At 34.5% G+C, this 25,972-nt stretch overlaps 2 protein-coding genes across 5 annotated transcripts in view; one reads left to right on the top strand and one right to left on the bottom strand.

Annotated features, from left to right (window-relative positions):
- LOC144373237 (transport and Golgi organization protein 1 homolog) overlaps positions 1-23,364 on the top strand; it is a 44,548-nt gene extending 21,184 nt beyond the window's left edge. Inside the window, exons 1-22 of one of the 4 annotated variants that reach the window (XM_078036340.1) lie at positions 2,700-3,005; positions 4,097-4,228; positions 6,469-6,490; positions 7,411-7,499; positions 7,736-7,813; positions 7,901-8,011; positions 9,231-9,302; positions 9,481-9,585; positions 10,229-10,351; positions 10,449-10,554; positions 11,577-11,632; positions 11,721-11,811; positions 11,983-12,121; positions 16,859-16,960; positions 17,810-17,870; positions 17,986-18,021; positions 18,100-18,167; positions 18,287-18,387; positions 18,569-18,706; positions 19,677-19,753; positions 21,359-21,521; positions 22,539-23,364. In XM_078036340.1, the coding sequence (XP_077892466.1) occupies positions 2,859-3,005; positions 4,097-4,228; positions 6,469-6,490; positions 7,411-7,499; positions 7,736-7,813; positions 7,901-8,011; positions 9,231-9,302; positions 9,481-9,585; positions 10,229-10,351; positions 10,449-10,554; positions 11,577-11,632; positions 11,721-11,811; positions 11,983-12,121; positions 16,859-16,960; positions 17,810-17,870; positions 17,986-18,021; positions 18,100-18,167; positions 18,287-18,387; positions 18,569-18,706; positions 19,677-19,753; positions 21,359-21,521; positions 22,539-22,822 (2,301 nt within the window). In that variant the 5' untranslated portion in view covers positions 2,700-2,858 and the 3' untranslated portion in view covers positions 22,823-23,364. Of the gene's footprint in view, positions 1-2,689; positions 3,006-4,096; positions 4,229-6,468; positions 6,491-7,410; positions 7,500-7,735; positions 7,814-7,900; positions 8,012-9,230; positions 9,303-9,480; positions 9,586-10,228; positions 10,352-10,448; positions 10,555-11,576; positions 11,633-11,720; positions 11,812-11,982; positions 12,122-16,858; positions 16,961-17,809; positions 17,871-17,985; positions 18,022-18,099; positions 18,168-18,286; positions 18,388-18,568; positions 18,707-19,676; positions 19,754-19,878; positions 20,147-21,358; positions 21,522-22,538 lie in introns of those variants that run through there. The other 3 variants (XM_078036341.1, XM_078036342.1, XM_078036343.1) reach the window with 3 other exon arrangements.
- LOC144373236 (axin interactor, dorsalization-associated protein-like) overlaps positions 1-25,972 on the bottom strand; it is an 82,772-nt gene that overhangs the window by 28,110 nt on the left and 28,690 nt on the right. The gene's annotated exons all lie outside the window — the stretch shown is intronic.

Genomic DNA, 25,972 nt, shown 5'->3' with positions numbered 1-25,972 from the left:
AAGACTTGCATCAAGAATATATGAAGAACTCTTAGAACTCATTAGAAAAAATATAGTCCTGTAAAATAACACTTCATCAAAGAAGATAAAAAGATAGTAAATAAAGACATTAAAAATGCTTGACATAATTATCAAGGAAATGCAATTTTGAAGCATAAGAGTTACCACTACACACTTATTAAATATCTAATATTAAAGACAATTGTGCTGAGTGGTTGGAGATGGAGGAACTGGATGGGTACACAGCTGGTGGGGATATAAAGTGGTAGAATCACCTTCTTAAAAAGGTAAACATATACCAGTCATATCCAACCATTCTTTTCCAAAGAAAAGATAAGTTATATAGCAATAGGAGGAATTTTATATTTGTAAAAGCCCCAAACTGGAAAAAAATCCAAATGTCTATCAATAGATGATAGACAAATTGTGGTATGTACATATAATGAAATGCTACTCAGCAATAAAAATAGATGATAGATAAACTGATGTAGATGAATCTCAAATTATGCTGAATAAGAGAAGCCATAGAAAATACATTATCCCATACACATAAAACTTGAGGAATACAAAGCAATCTATTAAGATAGACATTTTGCTGGAGGAATGGGAAAGTGGGGGGCAAGAAGGAAGGGTGACAAAGGGCATAATTACCTAGAGAATGAGAATATTTTTGGAAGTAAAGGATGTGTATATTGTCTTGATTATAATGGTGATTTCATAATTTCATGTTAAAATTTATCAAATTGCACACTTTAAATACATGTAATTTATAGCATGTCAATTTTACCTCAAAGCTATAAGAAATAATATACTCATCTTTTTTCACTTTCTAAGATACAATTAGTATTCTACAAATATTTTTCTCTACTTCATTTTAAAAATATATATTCTGGAAACCAGCTCTTAGCAGTATTTAAAATTATTTTCTTTCTTCTTTGGTTTATTCAACAACTTTCATTGATGACGGTTGTTTCAGCCTTTTGTGACCATCTTGTATTATTATAATTAATGCTTGAATAACATAGTTTTGTAAATACAAGTTTTAAACATTTGTTGTTGTATTCCCAGTATCTTTAGAAGTTAGGGCTGGGGGACTATAGCTTAGCAGTAGAGCACTTGCCCTAGATACCCTTCCCCAGCACTGAAAAAGTTAAAAAAAAAAAAAGTGCGATTGTTGAGTTAATAGGTAAATATATAAGCAGTTTTGGGAGATGTTGCCAAATCTCATTCATAAGGGTTGTATCATTTTGTATACTTATCTGAGAATTTGTATTCCCCCACATTCTCTCACCTACTGAGTATGTGGTCAAACGTTTGGATCTTGCCAATGCAAGTGAGAAATGGTATCTTGGTGTGGTTTAATTAGTATTTTGTTCATTATGAGCTAAGCAGAGCATGTTTCCATATGTTATAGCTATTTGCATTTCTTTTCCTGAGATCTGTTTATTTCTTCAGCCCATTTTTGTATAGGTTTGCTGGCCATTTTATTTATAATGTTCTTTATATTTCAGGAACATGATTCTTTGGACAATAATAGGTTGCAAATATTTTTTCTCAGGTTGTCATTGTCAAACTGTGTGTGTGTGTGTGTGTGTGTGTGTGTGTGTGTGTGTGTGTGTGTGTGTAGCAGGTTTAGATACAGCCAGGAAAGATTTTTTCAATGAGGCAGGTTTTGCCCACTCATAATACATAGAAAATTTCACCCAATATTTTCTAGTACTTGTTTATTTTCTATTTTTACATTCATGTTTCTTATCCATTTGTAGTTTATCTTTTGAATAAGTAGAGAAAAATCCAATTTTATAATTTTCCATGTGGTAACGCTACTTATTAGAAAGTCTATTTTCCCCAAACTAACTTTTATTGTACCCCAAGTGTCCAGTTGGTTCTGTTTCTGGATTCTCTATTCTGTCCCACAATCTCTATGTATTCTTGGGCTTGGACGAGGGTACATGAATTAATTATATAGTCTGCCCTCCCTGTACCCTTCATTGCTCTTCTTTTTCAGTGCTTTCCTGCTTATTCTTGTTCTTTTGAATTGACTATAATCAACTTGATGACAGATTTTTAAAGATCCACATATGTTCATTCCCTCCCCAAGTTAAACGTCCCCAGTTTCTTCAATTTTTAGCACGTGCTTTTCGGGGGCTATTCATGATTCTGTTCTTTTCCACAAGTCATGCAACCTTAAAATGTGGCATCCAGAAATGAAGCCACCGGAGTGGGGTGATAATGACATGATTCCTTAGGGTAAGGCTTTTTAAAAAGAGTGTCATCCACAATTGGAGAAAGTAACAGGACTGGATTGAGCAGGGAAGGAAAGCCCAGTCCAAGCAGTAGTCCTTTATAAGGGAGCAGGAGAAGCTTCTCCTCTTCTGTCTGCACTTTTGGGGCAGGTAGGTACCTGGTGTCTCAACACGTTGACAAAAGGGTTTTGCTCTGGGAGGAGCTGGGAGGCCTGACTTTCTCCTTTTTCCTAGTCTCTGCCTATAATCCCCTTTTGCTAGTTCCCTGGCTTCCTCCGGGGCCTTCTAAATCGCTGGTCCTCTCCCAGTTCCGGGGACAGGTGAGCCTCTTTCCTTCTGGAGTCCTTTCATTTGGACTCTTCTGCTGGGCTCTCCTTGCGCTGTCCCCCGCTGGGCTCCGCAGTTGGTTCTTTCCGCTCCCTGCCCGCCCCTCTGCATCCTCTGTCCTCTCACTGCTGTGGGCCCAGGGGCTTCCTCTGATGACGCGTTTTACTTGCGTTGGGCGGAAAGCGCCTGCGGTGGAGGAAGGCAAAGTTCACTCCCAGTACCCGCCCCCTGCGCTGGGTCCTACCGAAGTAGGAAACCGTGAAAGAGGGTCCTGTGCTGTTCTGCATGGAAGCGTTGCTTCCGCTCAGCTGTCCCTACACCATGGACTCAGTACCTGCCACTGTGCCTTCTGTCACTGCTTTCCCGGGGGACCCAGAGCTCCTGGGACCCCTGTCGGTGCTCTACGCAGCCCTCATTGCCAAGCTACTGGAGGTGACGGTCCCATTCCCAGGGAGGGACCCCAGCTCTGGCAGGCGGGTGGCTGAGTTCTGGCGGAGTGGGTGCACTGACTGTCGTGGCAACGGAGAAATGGAGTGTGTCGGGCCCAAGGCAGGCAGGACTTGAGTGTATTGTTAAGCGAGGCCGGTGAGAGTGTACTTGAGCTTTCCCCACTTGCACTTTTTTTTTTTTTGACGGAATAGAGGTGACAACCTCATGGTATGTTCCGAAATGCAGCCAACAATCCAAACAGCTAAGGTTACTACAGGTGTTTTCCCTACGGAGACTGCTGGGGAATTGGGCCCAAATGACAGTTATCTCCTATTACGTGTAGAGGGCGGTGAAAACAGGGAAGAGTAGGCAGGTGTTTACTGCACTGCCTTTGAGCAACCATTTAAAATTAGGCTTTGAATTTTATAGAAGGATGTTAAATTCAGAGAAGTTTAAGCCAGTTTTCAAGAGTTGTCTGAAATTACATGTCACTTATCTGTTTATATAAGAGTGGAATGGAAGTAAGATTTAAAATCTTATATCATCATTGTTTTTATTTGTTGCCATAAAATTAATTAGTTCTTTCATATATTTAAGTTTTTGTCTTAAATGAATTTTTTAAATTATAAAAACCAGGTTATCTAAGAGAAAAGAATGATCCAGAGGGATTCTAGCCAGGTGTTAGACAATGTGATGATATAGGGCCTGTTACAAACTGGAAATGTATGCTCAATTTAAAGTATTTAGATTCGGGCTGGGGTTGTGGTTCAGTGGTAGAGCGCTTGCCTAGCATACATGAGGCACTGGGTTGGATCCTCTGCACCATATAAAAACAAAACAATGTGTCCACCCTAAAACTAAAGATACATAAATAAATATTTTTTTAAAAAGTATTTAGATTCATTATACTTGAAAACACTGCAAGCCAACAAAAAATGTGAGACTGCCAGTATCCTCTCTCTTGAAGAAGCTATTGGAAAATATTGAGGAGGTTGATTTCTGATGAGGAGGTTGGTTTAGAATTGCCATGATTCTTTGTGACTGTTTTGTTATAAATTTAAGGTTTCCCATTTCTTCTAATTTGTCTGTTTCAGCTGTTTACTACATTGCCTGATGATACTCAACCTGGGCCTGATTTTTATGGACTACCATGGAAGCCTGTAGTTTTCACTGTTTTCTTTGGGATTGTATCCTTTGTCATTTTCTTTTGGAGAACTGTTCTTGTTGTGAGTAAATTAACTTACTTATACCTCAGCACATAAGCACAAGGATTATTTTATATAGTCACTGCCCCCCCCTTTTTTTTCTTTTTCAGTTGCTAAAACACAAATTAGTGGTTTAAGTCAAACTAACCTTATAAAATAATTTAGTGTGGGTGCAGTTGGTAGAACTGGTAATTCTTACAGCCATCCTGACCAGTAGTTTCATATGAATCAGAAGTCTTAAAAGTGGGATAAAAGATGGGATAGGTTAGATAAATATCCTTTTATGTAGCATATATGTCTAGTAATCTATCTTAAAGAAATAACTATGCTTTGAAGATTTTGGTAATGTTTTTCAATGGAACAGTGTATTAGATTGAAGACTTAGCACAACATAATTCATTTAGGGGTTATTGTATGTTCAATTAATGGAATAGTAGGCAGATGTATTTATTTCAAAGCTTTGAGGTACAGAAAATGCTCACAATTAAATGTGAAGTGGGGAAAAAAAGCAGAAACTAAGATTTAAATGTTGATGAACTGTATGTTAATATAAACACATATAAACAGGGGGAAAGAAATACAGTAAAATGAGAAAAAGGAGATGAGATAATTTTTCCAGTCTTTTATATAAATTTTTCCCAGATTTTATGATTTGATCATATGTTCAGAAAATACCTTTTTATTTGGAAGTATAGATTATGTGTTGTCCAAAAATCCATTAAATGTTTTGTTCATTAAGTCTTTTTTTTTCCTGAGCAGAATTAGTCTATCTCTGTGTATATGTGTACATATATGTATAAGTGTGTGTGTGTGTGTGTATATATATATATATGTGCTTATACATACTTATGTTTGTACTGTAGGTCATTCTGTTTCATAGTTATTTAACATAATTGGAAGAAAATTATTTTAGGTAAATGGACTTTGCATATGAAAAGCCTAACAGTTAAAGAGGTCAAAAGCATTGGATACAAATCTTTTCAAATCTGATTGTTCTTTTTCTGATTTCTTAATTATATCAGACATATCATTGTTAAGATAAGTTTCCTCTCCTTGTACAATTGAGTGTAAAATCTCCTAGAAAGTATTCCCTTCTTAAATAGAAGAATCGTTTGCCTGGATTCCTGTGAGGAATTTTCTAATCTCATTGAACTTTTTCTCAGCTAAAAGGAAAAAGGAAATAGAAGGATAAAGAGAAGGGAAAAACATGACAACATTTTATATTTCTCTCTCTTGTTTCTTTCATTTCAAAAACCCTGGTACCTGTTTCTCTTTTCACTAGGTTATGTGGGATCTGGTTCCTAGCTTGTTGCTCCTCAGTTTCAGCATTTGACTTTGGAACTTTAGTCCTTACCTTAGATGACTGCTTTTATGCTACTTCCCATTTTCCTCTGTTGTCATTTTGAGTAAAAGGTTAGCAAGGCTATGACATTAAAGAAATGTTCATTTCTTTCTGTGTTGGAGTTTTCTGAATGCAATTTCCTATTACGAAGATCCCATGGATGATCCATGGACACATCTGAGTATCCCATCACCATTTATAACATTTGAAAGGACAAGTAATATGCTAAGTTATAAAGAAATTTAGTGATGTTTTAAAAAAATTTCTGCTTACGTTTTATTATCAGGTAGTTTATTGCTGTCTTTTGGAAATGATTGTTTTTGTCCTTTCCAGAATATGTTAATTGTCATTTCTCTTGTTGCTTGTGCATTTTCTTCTAGCAGTCTTCCCTTTCAGAATTCTTGCTATACATTTAGTGGTTTGCAGAAATAAGATGATGTAGCCTCTTAGTTTCTAAATTCAGCCAATAGCCAAATTTAAATTGGAGTTCTAAGATGTTTTCTGGTGAGTGAAAGTGGCATATCTTAGTACAAAGATTATGCCTTTAATATTGTTTCCTCAGATTCCTTTTGAATAGTCATTGTTTCTAGACTTTATCCTGGTTATTTAGAATTGTCAAGTAAATGATTTTGAGTACACACACACACACACACACACACACACACACACACACATATTTACTGTGAAATAAGGTGCATATCTTAGTGTTTTTATGTCAGAGGCTATTTATGAAATATCACTACCAATTAAATTTAAAAGGCTTGTTAACCTTTACTTATTTTTAATCCTATAAATTATTATCCTGAACCAGAATGTTATTAAATTCTCACTTGGTTATGATTCTGATTGTTGTTTTAGGAATGCTGTTTCTATTGAGCAGATGTTTGATATCAAATTTAATCTTTTTTCTCTCTTCTAGGTAAAAGATAGAGTATATCAAGGTAAATTTTTAGGTCTCTTAAACTTGTAATAACCCTTTGTATTGGTGTTTGATGTGTGTTTTATGTATGTTAGAAGTAGATACAGTGACTTTTAATGTCTATTATCTTTTTTACCTCCTGAAAATTTTACTGTTCCTAGGTTGCTAGCATGGATAATAGAGTAGATGATGATGGTTCCAACTCTGAGATAGGAGATAAAGAGGAGGAACAAATTGTGGATAGGGAGATGATAAGTTTTAATTTGGGGCAGATTAACTTTGAATATTGATATAATGCAGATGTATTACATTTGAAGAGTATTTCTATGCTAATGATTTAATCATGCATAAAGTAATTGAGTAGATAATTTAAAGAATGGTAATGTGAATCAGTATGTTTTCATTTCTGTTTTTCTTTGCAAAGAATTAAATGATTCCATTTTCTGAAAAGAAAGTGTTTTGAGAAGGGAGGAATATCAAGCTACAACACTTTACTGTATTTCCCATCTGTGAAATAAGCTTAAATTGAAATAGCATTTTGGATGGGAGGGGTACCTGGGATTGAACTTTGGGGCACGCTACTGAGCCACATCCCCAACCTCCTATATTTAGAGACCAAGTCTCACTTAGTTTCTTAGTGTCTCGCTCTTGCTGAGGCTGGCTTTGAACTTGGGATCCTTCTAGCTCAGCCTCCTGAGCCACTGGGATTACAGGTGTGTACCATTGCGCCCAGCAAAATATCATTGTTCTTATATTTTTCTTAAATTTTAATAATTTTTATACTCTTATTGCTAATAAGCATAGATTTCTTTTTAAAAGCATAATAGCTATGCTAAGAAGTATTTCCTCATAGTACCATATAACATGTCTTTGCTTTTAGTAGATTGAATAATTGAATTTCATTTAGTGATTGTAATAATCTTGTATATTTCCCCCTTTTAGTCAATGAACAGCAAATTTCCAAAAAGGTGAACAATTTCATAAAAGAAAATGAAGAACTAATGCAGAAATTGTCAAATTATGAACAGAAGGTATAATTATTTTTTTGTTTCTTTCTCCCTTGGTTCTAGCTTGAATCATTTCTACCTGTTTTAATTTAAAAATTGTATTTTAAAATTTTTTTCATTATTTCCTACAAATCATCCAAATTCTAAGCAGTCATGTATTAAGTACTGCTTTCTTCTGGAAAGGGTCACTTGTCTGGAAGTAACTTGTATAGTAGCACTATAATTTGTGTATCTTAATTCTGAATGCTTTATTTGCATAGGTGAAGGAATCAAAGAAACAGGTTCAAGAAACCATGAAACAAAAAATGATTCTTTCTGATGAAACAACTAATTACAAGGTAAAAATCCCTTTTTTGGGGGGAATTACATTCTAAACTCAAAAGTAAATGTAATGAGTGAGTAATCTTGACACCTATTTTTTCCAGGATAAAATGAAGCTTCTTGAAAAAGCTAATGAACTTCTGGATGAGAGAGCTAAAAGTCTTCATGTTATGTTAGAATCTGAGAAAGAACAGAAAGCTAAGAATCAGGACTTGGTAAGAGTTTTGCTGCTAAGTGTTACTGCAATTTGGCTTTTGGAATATTTTGTAAAATTGGTTAAGTTAAACTTAGTCTAGCTGTTAACTAAAGTAAGATTAGGAGCCAAGGAAGTTGAACCCACTTCTGCCCATTTTGTGGAACTTTTAAGTACTGATACAACAAATTATTTTTATGGGCCTAGGAAATATTTTTATTCTCAACCTTGGATAATTTTCATATTGCTTTGCTCTGCCCTTGGAAACATGCAGAACAACTAAAAAACTATTGTCCAGTTGAACAGTATTTGTTTACTTTTTACTTGAAAGAGTAATGAATTAATCAATTTTCTGTACTTAAAAAAATTTATTTCATTTTCAATTCATGTTTCATTTTCAATTTTTATAAGTTTCTATAATTACATAAAAGTTGCAAAAGATAGTAGAGAGTGTGTTCTAAAATATCCTACCCCCAAGTAAGCTTGATCACCTAGCTGAGGTAGTATTTATCAGATTTCTCCACTGTAAAAATTCTTTCCAATCCTTTTCATATTGTATTCTTTGGAAGTTACCATGCACAGCCCACAGTTAAAGTATGAAGAGTTACAAGCTCAGGATGCAGCTCATGGTAGAGCACTTGCCTAGCATACATGAGGCCCAGGATTCAATCCCAGGCATTGCAAACAAAGATTGCAGAGTTATATCCACTTCCTTAAGGAGCGGGTATATTTATAAATTTTTTGGATTTCTTCTGTATGTGAGATTAGTCTATTCTTCCTTAAATTTTATCATTTTTTACTTCAGATAAGAAAATTTTAAAAATGATCTTGGGAAATTTTTTTCTCTATCACTAGAAAAAAATTACTAATTTGAACTGGTTTACTTGAAACAGTAATTAATTAGTTAATTTTCTATGCTTTAAAACATTTTATTTACTTATTGCATTATGATTTTATATACTTTGACCTTTTTTTTCTGGTTATCTCATAAACAGTAAGGTTGTGGATGCCATGAAATATTTATGACTTCATTTTCCCTCATCTCTTTCAGTTCTTGATTTTTTGCTTAGTCCAAAGCTGGATCCCCTGCATTTACCTGAAATGTAATGGGATGGCTTGACAAAAATTTTGTTGTGTTTATCTTTTTAGTATATATATGTGTGTGCACACACACATATATATATATCAGTATTTCTACTGAAATCCTAATGCATATTTTGTGTTCTGTTTTCACCTGGCAGATAATGGAAAATAAGAAAACTATAGAGAAGCTTAAAGATGTCATTTCAGTGAATACTTCTGAACTTTCAGAGGTAAAGCTGCCAACTCTTGCTAACGGATATTAATACTATATCTTAGTTTTGTTGCAGACCAAAAATTTGAGGTGTGCTAAAATGTGCAAAAAATGAGAACTGTATGATGTGTGGTTTGGGAAAGTATAACTTTGTTTTTTCTTGGAATTAATTCACTAACTGTAGTGTTTTGCATTAGCTTCACATTGTCCTTAATGAAGCTAAGCTTCGTGAAGAGAAGGTGAAGTTGGAATGCTGTCAGCTTCAGAAAGAAAATACCATGCTTAAGAAGAAGAAAGGGCAGGTAAATAAAATTTGATGTCATACATAATGTAAACTAGAGAAGTGAATATCATTATCTTGTATCTTTTTTGGATCTGTTTCTGAGGTAAGGAATATTCATGTAGGACCTTTTCTAGATATGCAAAGTTTAAACAATGCTCCCCAAATTGAGTGCATATATATGGTCTCCATCTGTTTTGGATTTTTGGATTATTGCTTTTCTTATCAAATGTCAATCAGTTATTAACTTGCATAGCCTCAAAGAAACTTTTTAAACCAGAAAATTAAGTATTTTATGATCCTCTTTTGAGTAGTTACTGATTCACCGGCCAAGGGAAGATTACATGATAAGGAATCTAAATTTAGGAGACAGTCATATGTGCCCAGCCATTCCTGCTGGAGGTAAATTATTTGAATTGGCAGCAATTTTCTGGGGAATGCAATAAACAGGGTCAACTTCCTGATAGCTCTGATGTTCTTACTGCAGCTGTGAGAGTTGAGGCCACTCTGCCCTCTTCCTTAACCAAGGTCTCAACCTCCTCGATTGAGGGAGGCCACCGAGGAGTATGGCTCTGTATTTCTTTGTCTAAGTCTTGTAGTCCTGATGTATCCAGTGCAGAAACCCCTCCCTAACCCATAGGAATTCATTTGTTTTGACTTTTCAGTTGCAGCAGGAAGTGAAAGACTGGAGTACATCACACGCTGAGCTCAGTGAACAAATGAAATCATTTGAGAAGTCACAGAAAGATTTACAAGTAACGCATAGTCTTAAAGATGATACTATTAATGTAAGTTTATACTCCAAATACATGTTTCATCTCATGAATTCTCCTGAAATCTTTGAATTAAAATTGAGAGTCTTCCAACCTTTTGCTTCTTTTCTAGGCTCTAACTAATTACATCACACAGTTGAATCGGTTACAATGTGAATCTGAATCTGAGGATCAAAGTCGAGATGAGTCAGATGAATTAACCAATGGAGAGTTAGCAGGTAAGATCAGTCTCAGGGAGGTTGAATCCTTTTTTGCTTTCCTGTCTTTAATTAAGTATACAGATGCCACTTTTCAGCTGGCTGAATTTCTTCTTAAGCTTCAGGGTTGTAGACACATATCACTGGATCTATAGATATGTCTGTTGCATTGGCAGAGGTGGGTTGCTGGGGTATAATGTAGCAATAGGCATGTGAAGAACACTTGACTTTTTCTATCCCATTGAAAACTAGTAAGTACACTGCAGCTACAATAGTCACATCCTAAACCTCTAAGTATTGAACATTGTACAGTAAGAGAAATTTATTTCTTAACTTATGCAGATGATACTTGATTTTGATACTCATCATCTCTATGGCTCTGTGGTTTTAAGTCCACAGTCAGTCTTAAGAGTCCGGAGGTAGTTGGAACCATAAACTAAGGCTGTGAGAACAGAGGCTAGAGACTATCAGAAAGCTAGAGAGGGAGTGTAACAGTGTTTACTGATGAGGAAAATATTTCCAGATGTTTTCTCCCAAGTTGGATATTGCTTACATAGCAAGTATTTCAAACCACACCTGGTAGTAGATTCAGGGAGAAAATAGAGGATTGAATCTTTCTAAACAAGACACTTACTTGCCCAGGTGAAAATAGATCTGAGAGAGAAGAAAAGCTTTTATCTTACAAGAATAACATAGATAACATTTTAGTTGTGCAAACTAGAAATTCACCTTTTTTTTAAAAAAAACAGACACAGTACTTTTATTTATTTTTATGCTGAGGATCAAACTCAGTGCCTCACACATGCTAGGTGAGCACTCTACCACTGAGCCACAACCCCAGTCTGAAATTCACCTCTTTCTTTTTTTTTTTTAAATCTAAGCTTGCAATTCTCTTAAAAGTCATTAGTCTAATCAGTTTAATTATTTAATTGATTTTTTTTTCTTCCGGTGTTTGAACACAATCATTTTTTAGTTTGGGGAAGTTAGGAGAATATAGAGTTAAAAGTAAGGAAAGGAAAAGCTAAAAGTCTTTTGTTTTTTAGGTGATTGGAACGAGAAGATCAAAGATCAAATTAAGCAGATGATGGATGTCTCTCGGGTATAGTTCTTTGTAAGAGTCCCATAGTGCCTGTGAATTCTTCCTGTGCCTCACTTTTAAGAATACCTCTCTTTTCTGCAATTTTTAGACACAAACTACAATATCAGTAGTTGAAGAGGATCTAAAACTTTTACAACTTAAGCAAAGCACCTTGATGTCCACAATATGTAATCTAGAAGGTGGGTTCTTCTTGAGAAGAAATTGCCATGTTGAAAAGACTTAAAATTTTATTGGAAAGATAAAGAATGGCTTCTTGCTTTCATGCTTCTTACTTTTCTTGGCACTACTCCCTCAAACAAGTTCTTAAGTCCTTGTACACATATAGAGATAAGCTGTTTTATCCTTTACAGACCAAATAAAGAAATTAGAAAGTGACTGCAATTCATTACGGTCTTCTAAAGCTGAACTGGAAGAGGAATGCAAAACGCTTAGGCAGAAAGTGGAGATTTTAAATGAACTCTACCAGCAAAATGAGATGGCACTCCAAAAGTAAGATTTTCATTGTTTGTTATTGTTAACACTGTGTGAACTAACAGATAATTTTATCTTTTCTTAAGATTATTTACAATTTTTTCTAGTTGTAATAAGTAGAGATTTGTCTTTTCTCCTTTGTGTTTTGTTTCCTATAAGTTGCATTTTTCTTTCCATCATCAGTCTTAAGAGTCCTGAGGTAGTTGGAACCATAAACTAAGGCTGTGAGGACATCGTAATCAATTGTCAAATTCATATGAAGGCAGGAAGTGGTAAACTGGTATTAACAGTCACTGATGTGGAAATACCTCTCAAAAGATCTAGGCCCTTTCTATGATCCCACTATTTATTTTAATTACCTTTCATTGTGATCAGTTATGTAATTCTAATGTTTTGAACTTTTATCTCTAACTCTGGACCTTTAAAAATACTGAGTGATTTGGAATGACATGTTTTAGTAGAATAAAAACTTCAAAAAGGAATAATATTTACTTATTGATGGTACAAGTTTTGGACTTGAATATCTCAGATGTTCACACTAAAAATTGAACTGTGGCAAGGACCTTAGGAGTTATGATTACAGAAGTACTTGTTTGTAGTATATATTTATATATTAATCTTCTCAGTGTGGAGCTAGTTATTTTTTGAAAGTTCATTTGAAGTTTTTAATCCACAAAAATACTTGAATTCTCTAAAAATAGGTTTTTTTGTGTCAGATTTTGTTTGTTTGCACCTGATTTTACTCTTCGGCATATATATATATCTTGTTAAAGCAAAGACAGACCTTCTTATAGACCTAACTATTTTTAGGTATTTTGACTTCTGTTGCCTAATTAATGCATTAAATATTAAAACCTTTCCATTAACTTTTCTAAAATTCTGTGATCTCCAAGCGACCTTTTTAGAATCTCAAATTTTTGTTCAGGCCAGTTCTAAATGCCTGGCCTGTTTCAAAGAAACATTTCTCATTTTATCACTTTTTATTTAAGAGAACACTTGTTTTCTCTGTCCCTACTAGTAATATGAATGACCTAAATGGCAATTAATTTTCTTTGTAATGCAGTTAAATTATAGCACTATTTTTCTCAACTCCTCCAAAATTCATTCAGTCATCATCTGTGGTTTGTACTCTTTTTACTCATCCCCAGGTAATATGTTAGTTCATGCCTGTGTCATCTTTTCTGATTCTAACCTAGGTCATCTGTCTTCATTCTCCATTATTTATATTTTTATATAATTTATTTCAAATTCTTAGTAATTTTCTCTATAGCTGCTTGAGTGGACTTTCTAAAATATGTCTGTCCATGTCAATATGTGCCTGTGGTTTATGAAGAATTTGCTTTCTATTTGATGACCTGTTCTTTTTTTCTTCCTTGTATCTTTTTAATAGTTTAAATATTTTTAATTATTTTCCTCATCCCCTGTATAAGCTTGATGTAATCATAAATTATAATGGAATTATAATTATATAATTGTAATTATATAATTATAATTATAATTTTATTCATCTTCTCATAATTTAAAGGCCATGGTATATATTCTGGATTTAATAAAAACCTGACATAGATTAATAGGTTTATTATTTTTTTTTATGGGCTTTAAGTAGCTCCCGAATCAGATAACTGTTGTGGCATTGTATGTTAGTACTTCATATACTGTGAACTCCATAAGACATTCATTCAATTTATACACATATTTAAAGTTTCTGTAGTTCTGCATTCTACACTGTTGGTTTCATATTTGAAATTATTTTCATTCTATTTGAACATTGTCCTTTAATGATAGATTTGATTAGTGTATCAAAGTAGTACAAGGATAAACAGAATAGTATTTTATCCACTAAATATTGCTACCTTTATAATCTGTATTAGGTTGACATGAACTTCATGATTAGAGTTAAAACCAGTTTCCATTTTTAAAGGATCTCTCTTTTGGCTACTGAATTTTGACTGTTACTTAGTTTTAGCAATTTAAAAATATCCAATTAATTACCATCTGTTCTAAATTTTTTCTTTAAGGAGTCCATTATCATTGTTGTTTGGTCTTATCCTTCCCCTAGTTCCTGTAGTCATTTCTCTGGTTTTTTAACAGTTTTATTGGGAAGTGCCTAGGTGTAGTTTTCCCCACCCCACCCACTTTTTCCTCTTGCAGTTATGTTGTTTGGGACCATTAAATATTTCTTGAGTCTTTTTTTAAATGTTGATTTTACCTCATTCTCTCGATTATAATAATGCATATTAGAATTTGATTTCCCCTGCCTCCTACATTCTGGATTTACTTCTTCTGGATATTTTCTTCTGACCTGTCTTAAAAGCGCTAGGATTTATTTTACTTCCCAAATCTGCTGCTAAAATCATTCATTGAGTTTAGGATTTTAAAAAGTTCAGGGTTTAAAATATTATTTTAGTTGTAGATGGACATAATATTTTATTTTTTATAGAATTTTTTAAGAGAGAGAGAAAGAGAGAATTTTAATATTTATTTTTTAGTTTTTAGCGGACACAACATCTTTGTTTGTATGTGGTCCTGAGGATTGAACCCGGGCTGCATACATGCCAGGCGAGCGCACTATTGCTTGAGCCACATCCCCAGCCCGACACAATATTTTATTTATTTTATGTGGTGTTGAGGACTGATCCCAGTGCCCCACACATGTGGGGCATGTGCTTCACCACTGAGCCACAACCCCAGTCCTATTTCAGTACTACAGCTCAAACCCAGGACCTTGAGCCATGTGCTCTACTATTGAGCTACCTCCCCAGACTCCTTGCTCTTTCTCATAAGGGACTAGTGTCTTACTGCTTTCCAAGCTATCTTTAATCTCATCATTCTGCCTCTGCCTCCTGAGTATCTTCGATTGTAGGTAGGTCACCACACTCAACTATTTCTTGGTTTTATAGTTTCTAATCCTTTGACAAAATTCATAATCTTTTTTTTTCCTCTTTTGTGGTGCTGGGGTTTGAACTCAGAGCCTTGTGCATGCAAGGCAGCACTCTAACAACTAAACTATATTCCCAAACCTGAAATTCATAATCTTGACTTTACTTTTTTGAGTATATAAAGCACAGTGATTTTAAAACATGTGCGGATAACCCCATTAGGTGGTTTCCTTTTCTGTGGGATTTTTTTCTCACAGAATTTTGTCTTATGGAGTGCCTGATCAGTTTTGATTGGCTAACATTGTTGTGATAATTATAGATGAAATTTGAGGACTAAGATGAAGTTATCTTTTTATAGAAAAGTGTTGAGGTTACTTGAGTAAGATTGTCTGTCACTTTAAACTTAGTCAGCAATTAAGATAATTCAAAAATGACTTGTCTTTTCAATGTTTCAGTATTATTCCTTTTGGATTTTTTGCCTGTTCATCACTTAAGTGTGCAGTACTTTCTAATCTAAACTCAAAGGCTAGGGCTTTTATTAAGGGTCCCTTTATTTGTAGCCCCAAACACTTGTTTTTTCCCCTAAGCCCAGGAATTTGATGAAGGCTTAGTTCAGACTCATTATATCTTTGTGTTATCTTCAATATGTGAGTAAACCTAGGAGAAAAGTACCTTAAAGTGCCAGCCTTACTTGTAATTCTGAGATTCCTTTTTCTAATGGATCTTGGCCACATACATATATCTTCACTGCCTTTTTAGCTTGGATCCTTTCAAACACAATTTTATATTCTTATAAAGATGTTTTGATTGTTCTTAGTACTCTCAGACTAACTCTTTGATAATTGGAAACAAAATTCTCTCTGTCCTTCAAGATTCAGTTTTCTCCATATTCCTTCTTAAGCCAGTGGGGAAAATTATTATATTCCTTTAGGTGTCATTTGTACCTGAAACAGTGAGCTCTTTTATTCTTTAGCATCTTACAAGGTAACTAGTATATTATAGCCACTCATAAAATACTTGCTGAAGAATTAAATGAGAAGCTATATAAGAATATATAATCCCCTTTTTCTATTTGGTATCAATAATCCTTTTTTACTATAGTTCTTCTGATTTATGAAAAATTAAGTTTCAATTTAATTATCTTTTGAATTAGAACTATGGCTAAAGTAATACAAGGATAGCAGAAAATAGTATTTTTTAAATCATTAAATGTGGCTACCTTTGTCTCAGTAGATGAACATCTTGAGTTTCATGATCAGAGTTAAAACTTGTCAGTAGATAATACTCTGATCGTGGGTCAGTTTGGCTTCTTTTCAGACATTATCAAAACTCAGATTTGTCTTTTTGCTTAATTGCAATTCTTTTGAAATAGATATCTAAAGTGTGAAAAATGTTCTGTCGTTAATTGCATAGCTAAAAAGACATATTCTAGAAGATTTTTTCTTTGACTGACTATATCTTTATTATGGTACCAGTCTTGGATTGAGAAAAGAGTTCCTCCATGACAAAGATATACTTAGTGTCCTACCCATGGCAGAAACAAAAAAAGAATTATCCCCTGCTTTATCCTAATATGTTTAATTATGTTAGGTTGATCAGTCCTGATCTTCCACATTGAAGTAAAGTAAAGTGAGTTTTTATTATCTTACACACAGGATACTTGCCCTTGGGGCACATGTTGTTTTCACATTTATTTTATTTACTGGTAAGTAGAGAATTAAGAGGAGAAGTTAGAAAATGTAAGTGATTTGCCAGAGTTTGATTTACGAAATTGCAGGTTTGAATTTCTATTTTATGTGCCTAAGCATTTTATAGAATTGTGGGAAGTGATATTTACAAAGAGAAACTTTTGATTTGATAACTGGCTTTATTTTAGGAAACTAAGCCACGAAGAATATGAGAGACTAGAAAAAGAGCAGTGGCTGTCAGCTGCAGATGAAACGGTGGTTTCCGCTGTACAGGAAGTTAAAAATTACAAGTGAGTTCAGTTTCTAAAGGAGGGTGTCAATGTCTAATGATATAGTGTTAGCTTTCTTTTTTAATCTTTTTTTACATTATGTAGATAGAAGAAAATAGCATGGAAGTATAAATAACGAGAGGATATGAATACATTCAATTCACACAGGAGAAAAAATAAATTTCAACTTTACAAATGAAAAATGTTAACAAAAAATTTACTTACACCCAATGGGAAAGACCATAGGGAACTTGGTCAATGCAAACAATTCTGGGGGTTTTGATTGTTGTAGTAATTCTTTAAGAAATCAGTTTGCTGTGTGATGTATCAAGACCCACAAAAGTGTGGCATTTGATAGACCTTGGAAATCTTCTATGGATATAATTTGAAAAAAATAAAAAATGTTTTAAGGAGGAAGATATTTCTAGCAGAATTACTTGAGAACACACTGATGAACAGTTACAGAAATTATAATTTATCATTCAGAATCTTTAGCAATTAAATGATAAAGAAGTTATTAGTATTAGGTTTTTATTTTATTTATTTATTTATTTTTGGTGCTTTACTACTAAGCTACATCCTTAGACCTTTTTTTTTCCCTTGAGACAGGGTCTCAGTTGCATAGGTTCCCACTTAATTGCTGAGACTGACCTCGAACTTGTGATCCTCCTGCCTCAGCTTCCCAATCATTGGGATTACTGGCATGTGGCATTGCACCTGGTCTGTAGTATTAGTTTTGATCACACTGGATTCATATAACTATAGAAATGTTTTTCTTATGTATGATAAAGTCTTTAAAAGTATAGCTGATGGAATAAAGGGAAAATGGTCAGAATGTTTCAAATGTTATTCAATTGTTGTAATTCTTAGGTGGAGAATTGAAGAACTGGAAGAAGAACTACAGAAAACCGAGCGCTCATTTAAAAACCAGGTAGTAATTAATACTGTCCTGTAGTTGCAGAATTCTTTGTATCTAATACAGACAATTATAGGCTATTATAATGAGTCCCTAAAAACATATTTTTTTAATGTGTTGTCTTTTTCAGATTGCTGTGCAGGAGAAGAAAGCTCATGATAATTGGGTAAGATTTTTTTTCCCCCTTTTCTTCATTTTGTGCATAGCCTACAGCAACTGAATTTGAATATTTTCTCTTTAATAGCTCAAAGCTCGTTCTGCAGAAAGAGCTATAGCTGAAGAGAAAAGGGAAGCTGCTAATTTGAGACAGAAGTATGTGATTTTGGTATCTTACTATATGTTTTATAGTGTTTTAAGGTTATGCTAGATATTATCTATGAAGGAATAGATTGCTGTTTCATAATTCAGCCCATTCTTTCTCAATATTCAAGACTATTGGAAATGACCCAAAAGATGGCAATGCAGCAAGATGAACCCATGATTGTAAAACCTATGCTGGGAAGACCAAATTTACAAAATCCTCCTCTGAGAGGTAGGGGGCACTTTGTAAAAGGAGCTATTTTATTTCTTGGTGCAGAATGTATGTAAATTACTTTTTATTTCTGTTTGTAATGGTTATGAAATAATCTGAATGATTTGCTAAAGCAGGAGGTGAGGGTTGGTGTCAGGGAGAAGGCTACCTTAAAGTAGTAACACGGCATTGTTGTCTTTAGGTCCACTGATCCATAATGGCTCTTTTGGTCCATCCCCCATGAGTGGTGGAGAATGTTCCCCTCCACTGACTGCAGAGCAAGCTGGAAGACCTCCTTCTGCTACTCTTAATCAAAAAGATATGCCCAGAAACGGATTTGGTGAGCATTCACATGTTGCTTTATAGTAAACTGCTTCAAGGTTTTGTTTTTTTTTCCCTTTTGAATATTCTAATAAAAACATAGAATTTGGGCCTGTACAATACATAGAAGATAATTTCTTACGTTATCTTTGTGAATGTTTTCTGTAAAATCTGTTCTAGAATAGAAAACATTTTTTTTTTTCCTGGAGGTCCCTGTATTGTTTTTTTCTTTTAAATTTTACACTGTGAAGTGTAAACCTTTATCTTTAAATTAAATCTCTATGGTGTTCCTTTCCAAAATATTATAAAAGTAGCCTTAAACTTTATGTAGCATACATATTTCCAACATGAAATACTGAGTCTTATTTCCAATTCTAAATAGGACTGTAGTCTTGGTAAGATTGGAAGTCAGGTTATACAGACTAAAGAAAAAACAGCCTACACATACTTCAAGTCTATAGCTTAAAGTTTAGGACCAGTACTTATTAATCTGCTGTTCTATCAACCCAAGGCAGTTCTTTATTTTACTTAAGTCACTTCATAAATTGTGATTTATGTATTGGGCAACCCATTTTTATTAAAAAAATATTTTTAATTGTAGATGGACATGATATCTTTATTTATTTTTTAAATGTGTGCTGAGAATCAAACCCAGTGCCTCACACATGCTAGGCAAACACTCTACAACTGAGCTATGACCCCAACCCCTGGGCAACCCATTTTTAATGTTGCTTTCCAGTTATTGTTGAACCCTGACCTGTCCACCAGTGGTTTATTTCTTCTGAAAAATACATACAAGGGCTCTGATCTTTCTTTCCCAAGGGTCAATGGATGGACCTTTACCTCGTACTGGTCTTCTGAGGCATCTGGGAAACCCGTTGCCTCTGGTAAAGGACCAAGTAATTTCAAAGAATCTGTAATTGTGGATGGAGGATTTTTATTCTTTTCATGTTAGAATAAGTCTGAATCCATTCTTTGATCTCTAACAGACCCAGGATGTGGTCCAGCTCACATGAACAGCAGCTCCAGAAGTTCTTCTCCAGCTAAGGTGACGAATGAGGGCAAGGTAAGTTTTGTAGTTACTGTGAATCATGTGGTCATGCAGGAACATGTAGCTTTCCTACAGTACTTTCTCTTTGCTTTCTCCTTCTTTGTGTTCTATTTGTACTATCCCATTTGTTTTTTAAAAAGCAAACTGTTCCCCAAGAACCTGAGACCCCCTCAGTCTCCACCATTACTTCTTTGACTGAGCATCCAGTTGGAGTAAGTACTTAGAGGTTGAGAACTGAATTGGGTTTTATTCTGTGCATTTCTGGGAAGGATATTCAGAGCATGACACTGATCTTGTTTGCTTTAAACTGCATGCAATATTGAGCTTACTTTTCTCCTTAACTTGGGAATGTTGCTTAAGTGTGTACAACTATAATGAACTACAGAATGTAAAAAGTTATCACTCTAACTTTATATGGTGCTTTGTGTTGAATCTTCTAAGGCAAAGTAAATTCATTATAAATTATATAATTCATCATTTTTATTTTTGTTTGGAAGAATGTTATTTAAGAATTCCTCCATTTGTGCAAACCCTATTTTGAGTGATTTGAATTAGATTGGTATCAGATTTTCTGAAAGTGAAATACTGTTTCAGTGAAACAATGATAATCTGAAATGACCTCTTGAGCCAGTCCCAAGCAATGGTCTCATTTGTTCACATAAGTGTATTCTCTTGTAACTGTGTTGCTATTATATCTGGTAGGTCTTCTGAAGCTCTATAATAAAATAAATTTTTAATTGTTTAGTTTCAAACCCACTACTCATAGGAAATGATAAATCAATATCTCAAATGGTGTACAGTAAATGAAAGTAAATATTAAAGCCTTTTCTTCCTAATTTGTGTATATAGCACTGTGATGGAAAATACTTCTCAAGTTCCAGTGTATATATATTCTAGGAATATACATCTCTGGAGAAATCTAAGGGCAGCTTAGATAAGACCCCAAACCCCTTTGTAGTAGAAGATTTAAAAGAGAGCAAAGACCCATTGTTAGAGAGGAGTAGAGGTGGGAAAAGCATGGCTTGGAGGCAAACCTGGGATTGAGTTTCTTTAATATGCAGTGTGGCCTTCAACAAATTATGATATTCCATTTGCTTTTGTTCCCTCTTATTTAAAACAAGACAGTCTACTTAAAGATCTCAGAGGTTGAATAATATATGAAAGACTTACCGAAGATACTCTGAATAGTAGCTATTATTACATGGGTAGAGAATGGATTTTTCATTTTATTCTGTTCATTCTTAATATGGAAGTAATGAGCTATTGTGATGAAAGGGAAGTGATGGGGAGGGGGGGAGTCCCTTTGAAATAGATTGTAGTGAATACAACATGACATACTGGTCAGAAATCACCTCTGTTAACAACCTCTGCCAGTCCTCTTGCCTTTCCCTTTCCTGTGCAGATATAATCAGTAACAAACTGGTCCCTCTTGTGGCATCCTTCCAACTTCTGTAAGCAGTCAGTGGGAATACACAGGAGGGGTGGGTAGAGTTTTGTTGCACTGATGGTGTTCTCTGGACAGGTGCCTGTTTTGGGTTTTAGCTTTTATCGGTGTTGGTACTTTGTCTTAATACATAGGAATTTTAAAACTTTTAACTTCTTTCAAATCTTAAATTGCAGGTTCATATGGCTATGAAAGGGCCCCCTCCTTTCTCAGGGGTACCCTTCATGGGCCCCCCCATGGGACCCCCAATGGGATGGCCTCCACCACCTCCCATTCGGTATGGACTGCCACTTCAGCTCGGTGGGCCTTTTGGGCCTCAGCCAATTCCTCCACCTTTTGGTATGATGATCTGAATAGTAGTGATTGACTTATAAATCACATTCATCTTCCACTTCTATTGCTTGCTAAAACAGTTGGTTGCTATCTCAGGTCTTAACAATGAAAGGATAAAGCTGAGTACATTTTAACTTTTCCTCCAGTTTTCTGGCACATATGGGACACTACATAATCTTATACTGAGATAGGCAATAGCTATCTCTCATAGACAAGGATAAGGGGCTATATACAGAAAAGCCAGAAATATTACTTCTGCAGATGTTTGTTGAAAATCTGTTGATATGCACTGCAATAGATGGAAAGGTGGATGAGATGCATGCCATAACTTAAAATTTTGTCACAGATATGAAAATCCTACAACATAAAGTTTGTAATCACCCATAATGGAAGCATAAGCAGTAGGTTATAGAATATAGAAAAGGAAAAGTCAAACCCTCCTTACCTTGAGAAAAGTCAGAGGGAAGTGTTAAAGAGGAGGATTTAACAGTGATCTAATAAATGTTGATGATTTAATTAGGTGGCTGTGGAAGGCCTTTTCCTGGAGGGCCTGCACCTTGATTCTGATGGCATGTGTAAAGTCCATGCTGAAATACTTCATGAATTTTTAATGGATAGAGTAATAAATAGTGGGATTTCCTTTTATCAAAATTTCTTTGATGTAGTAAAGTTCTTATTTCATAATCTATCATCTTTTCATGGTAATATAGTACTTCCAAATATAAATGGAGCTCTTGTGAGATAGAAATAATTCTGCAATTATATAGTAGGAAAAGAAAAACGACAAGCCTGGAGCTAGGTAGAGCCATATTTAAATCCTTAATATGTTGCTTCATGGCTGGTTGGCCAAAGTCTATAACCTAAACTTGTTCCATTTCAGTTTGCCTCATCTGGCAAGTCAGGATGTTCACCAGTTGATGTTCTAGGCTTGAGAGAAATTAAAGACTATAATATCAACATACTTGAAATCACCCTAGTTCAGAAATTTCTGGGTATTTACATAACTTCCTTTTTATTTTCCAGGTCCTGGTATTCATCCACCAATAGGCTTCAGAGAATATGCACCAGGTGTTTCACCTGGAAAACGGGATTTGCCTTTTGACCCTCGTGATTTTTTTCCAGAACCTGCACCAGCACCATTTAGACCTTTAGGCTCATTTGGCCCAAGAGAGTACTTCATTTCTGGTGCCCCATTACCACCTCCAACTCATGGTCCCCAAGACTATGGGCCACCACCTGCTGCAAAAGACTTAATGCCTTCAGGCTTTAAAGATGAAGCTCCACCTACACCTGATTCTCAGGTGTGAGGGATGTTCACAGGCCTTAAAACAGGGCCTGTAAAATTAACCTCTGACACTTAGTCAGAAAATGGACTATGAACTATTCATCGAGTTAAAGGATTATTGGCTTCAAAATATAAAAGTTTATTTTAAAAGATTTATGTTTTTAGAATAAAGCTGCCTTGGCGCAGTATACATTTTGAGCCAAAATATTTTCCCCCTAAATATCCCCACTTAAGCTAGAGTATTCTTCCAATTTTAAAATGTGCAATAAGGAATATCTTTGTTTTAGTTAATGTAGCATATACAATTGCTAAATGATTTAGAATGTCATAATTATGGACATTTCTTGTGGAAATGCTTTAAGAACATGTATTTCCATTATCCTATTTTTAGTGTATTGCAGTTGATAACAGAGATGGTGTTTTATAAGCTTGATTTTTTTCTCTTTCAATATCTGGTCGCAGAGACTGTTACGCTAAAAATGTTTACTCAAAGATCATAAACTTCATTTTCCTTCTTGCTGAAGTTCTTTGTTGTAATAGTTCATAAAAAATTGTTTATTAATATTTCCCAAGTGTCTGTTGATTCATTGGATCGTCATGAGACTTTGTGCCATTGGGGAAGCATGTAAACTCACTCTCAGAACTGAAGATGGTGACTTGGCAGCATATTCCCTGTTGCTCACTGTTAAGGAGGCTGGACCTTGGTCAACTGTGGACTTCTATAGAGGATTTCTTTTACTTGTGAGAAGTCTTGTGGCTCTATTTTTGTAGCACATTCCTGTACTTTTTTCTAACCACTGTCTATGTGAGAATGGTTTTCTGAGAATGAGTTTACATTAGTAGCAAGAGTTGTTTGACCTGAAGTTCTACTGCTTTTGCCATTATTGCATTATAACAGTAAAATATAAGGTGGTATGTTGTGTCTATAAAATAAGGAAATTTCTTTTTAAAAATGTACACAACACACTCTTCTCTTTCCCATACCTTGCCACTGATTTTCAAGGAATATGATAAAAAAAATTAGAAAAGTATAATCCTCTAAGAATGAATGAAACTCATAAACTTATAATGTCTATAATCAGCAAATATGGGCTGAATTAAATTCTTTTTTTGATAGATACTCAAATATATTTTATTTAAAAATCAATTAAAGCAAATCCTGAATCTGTAACTACTGTCTTTAAAACAATGTTTCTAAGAACTAGCTCTCCAGAACTGTAATATTAATTACGGCAATTTTAACAGTACATTTTAAGAGGTTTAAGATTTAAATAAAATTATAAAAGCCTAGTACTTTTTTTTACTGCTAGACCATATTCTTCCATTCTTTTAAATTCTAGAAAGTAATAGGATTGTTAAAACCTAGAACATAACATATCATTGTTCTTTTTATGTCCCCTAAGTATTCTCAAAATAGGGGCAAAAGCTTCAGTGTGAAACAAAATCTCTAAACTACTGAAGATAACTCAGAATAAAAAGAATTTGAGTCCTTTAGGAAGAATTCAATCTACATAACCTCCATTTAATATTAGAAGCAGCAGCTGTGTGTGTAAGAGGAAAACCATATAATAGCTTATGCCATTTTTAACCATGTAAAATAAAATTTAAGTCACAAACACCAATTTTGAATGTATCTTTCAACCTCTACAGGACACAAGGCAATGCTGAAGTTACTAAAACTTCTAATTTTAAAATAGCATTTAAATAAAGGTGATGTCAGCTAGGAAGATAGATTTTCAAGGAAAGGCAGATTTATTATTTTATTCAAAGCAACAGTAGTTTTCCCTCTAAAGCCTTTTTTGTATTTATTCTATTAGTAAGTTATAATGCATTCTACGTAGTTTATCTGAGCAGTTCTGAACCCACCTATAGTTGCCTCTCCTTACATCCATCTGATTGTACCACTTCTGTAGCAAAGCCCAAGGTATCTGCCAATATACAGGTTGTGTAGAGAATACTGTCCCCTGATTCAATTATACTTTTGTATCTCAAAAGTTTTAGAAGTCCTCTCCAGCAAATTGTGTTTCAGTTTAGTTACTAAAATCATTTAATTTGTGAAGCAGTAGTGTTTCAACCTGAAAGTATTACTGCTATAGTTGTAATTATTGTCCAGTGACTCATCCCCTCCCACACTAGAAAGTAAATTTAAACAACTAATTTGTGAGATACAGATTGCTTTGTGTTAACTGCTTCAAGATAAAATCACCTTTTTTTGGGGGGGGGTTGGTCAATCAGGTCTGAATTAAAGCTAAGCTGACGACAATGTTCAATTTAAGTTTGTTTAATGCTGATGAAAGACATTCATATAAAGCATCCTCTTTTTTTCCATATAACCCCATTCTTTGGTGGCAGCTGGGGTTGTGGCTCAGTGGTAGAGTACTTGCCTAGCACAGGCAAGGCCTTGGGTTTAATCCTCAGCACCACATAAATAAATCGAGGTTAAAAAAAAAGCATTCTTATGTGAAGGATGCTAAATATTTCTTCATATAAATTATCACTTTGAGGGGCTGGGGTTGCATGTGAGGCACTGGGTTTGATCCTCAGCACCACATATAAATATAAAGGTACTGTGTCCATCTACAACCAAAAAAAGTTTGTTTTTTTTAAATTATCACTTTGATATACATATTTTATAGTATGAGAAAACAGAAAGAACAATGTATCAGTTTTGCTACATTTTAATAGTAGATTTTAAGGGAGCAACATCAAACATCAGTAACATCAAACAAAAAGGTACTGAGCACTCCACAGGGTACAGAGTAGAGTGCTGCCAAGCACCTTGGAAAGTTTACATGACATGGAGAAGATGAGGCCCTTCTCTTGAGAAGTTTACAGTCTGGAAATTTTGACTACTCAGAGTTTCGGTTGAGTGAACATTTTATTAAGGCAAATTCTTCATTTCCTAGAACTACTGTATACTGAACTATTTTTGCACTTGTGAAATTAACCCAATCCAGATGAAAGAAAAGACTAAATTTGGTTGAGAATTCTTTCAGGCTCATATAGTTTTATTAACATTCATCTAGTAAACAAAACTGACCTAACAGACAACTGAAAAATTAAAGACTAGATCTCTTGAAGTGCAAGGGCTAAAATAACTGTTATTCGTTTTAAAAAGCAAATTGATGGTATGATTAGGGTTTACACTAGTTTAAAAATAGGTCAAGTATTG

Source organism: Ictidomys tridecemlineatus, unplaced genomic scaffold, assembly GCF_052094955.1.
Source record: "Ictidomys tridecemlineatus isolate mIctTri1 unplaced genomic scaffold, mIctTri1.hap1 Scaffold_323, whole genome shotgun sequence".
In the NCBI taxonomy this organism is placed as follows: Eukaryota; Metazoa; Chordata; class Mammalia; order Rodentia; family Sciuridae; genus Ictidomys; species Ictidomys tridecemlineatus.
The sequence above is the reverse complement of the archived record's forward strand: the minus strand, read 5'-3'. Positions and strand labels throughout refer to the sequence as shown.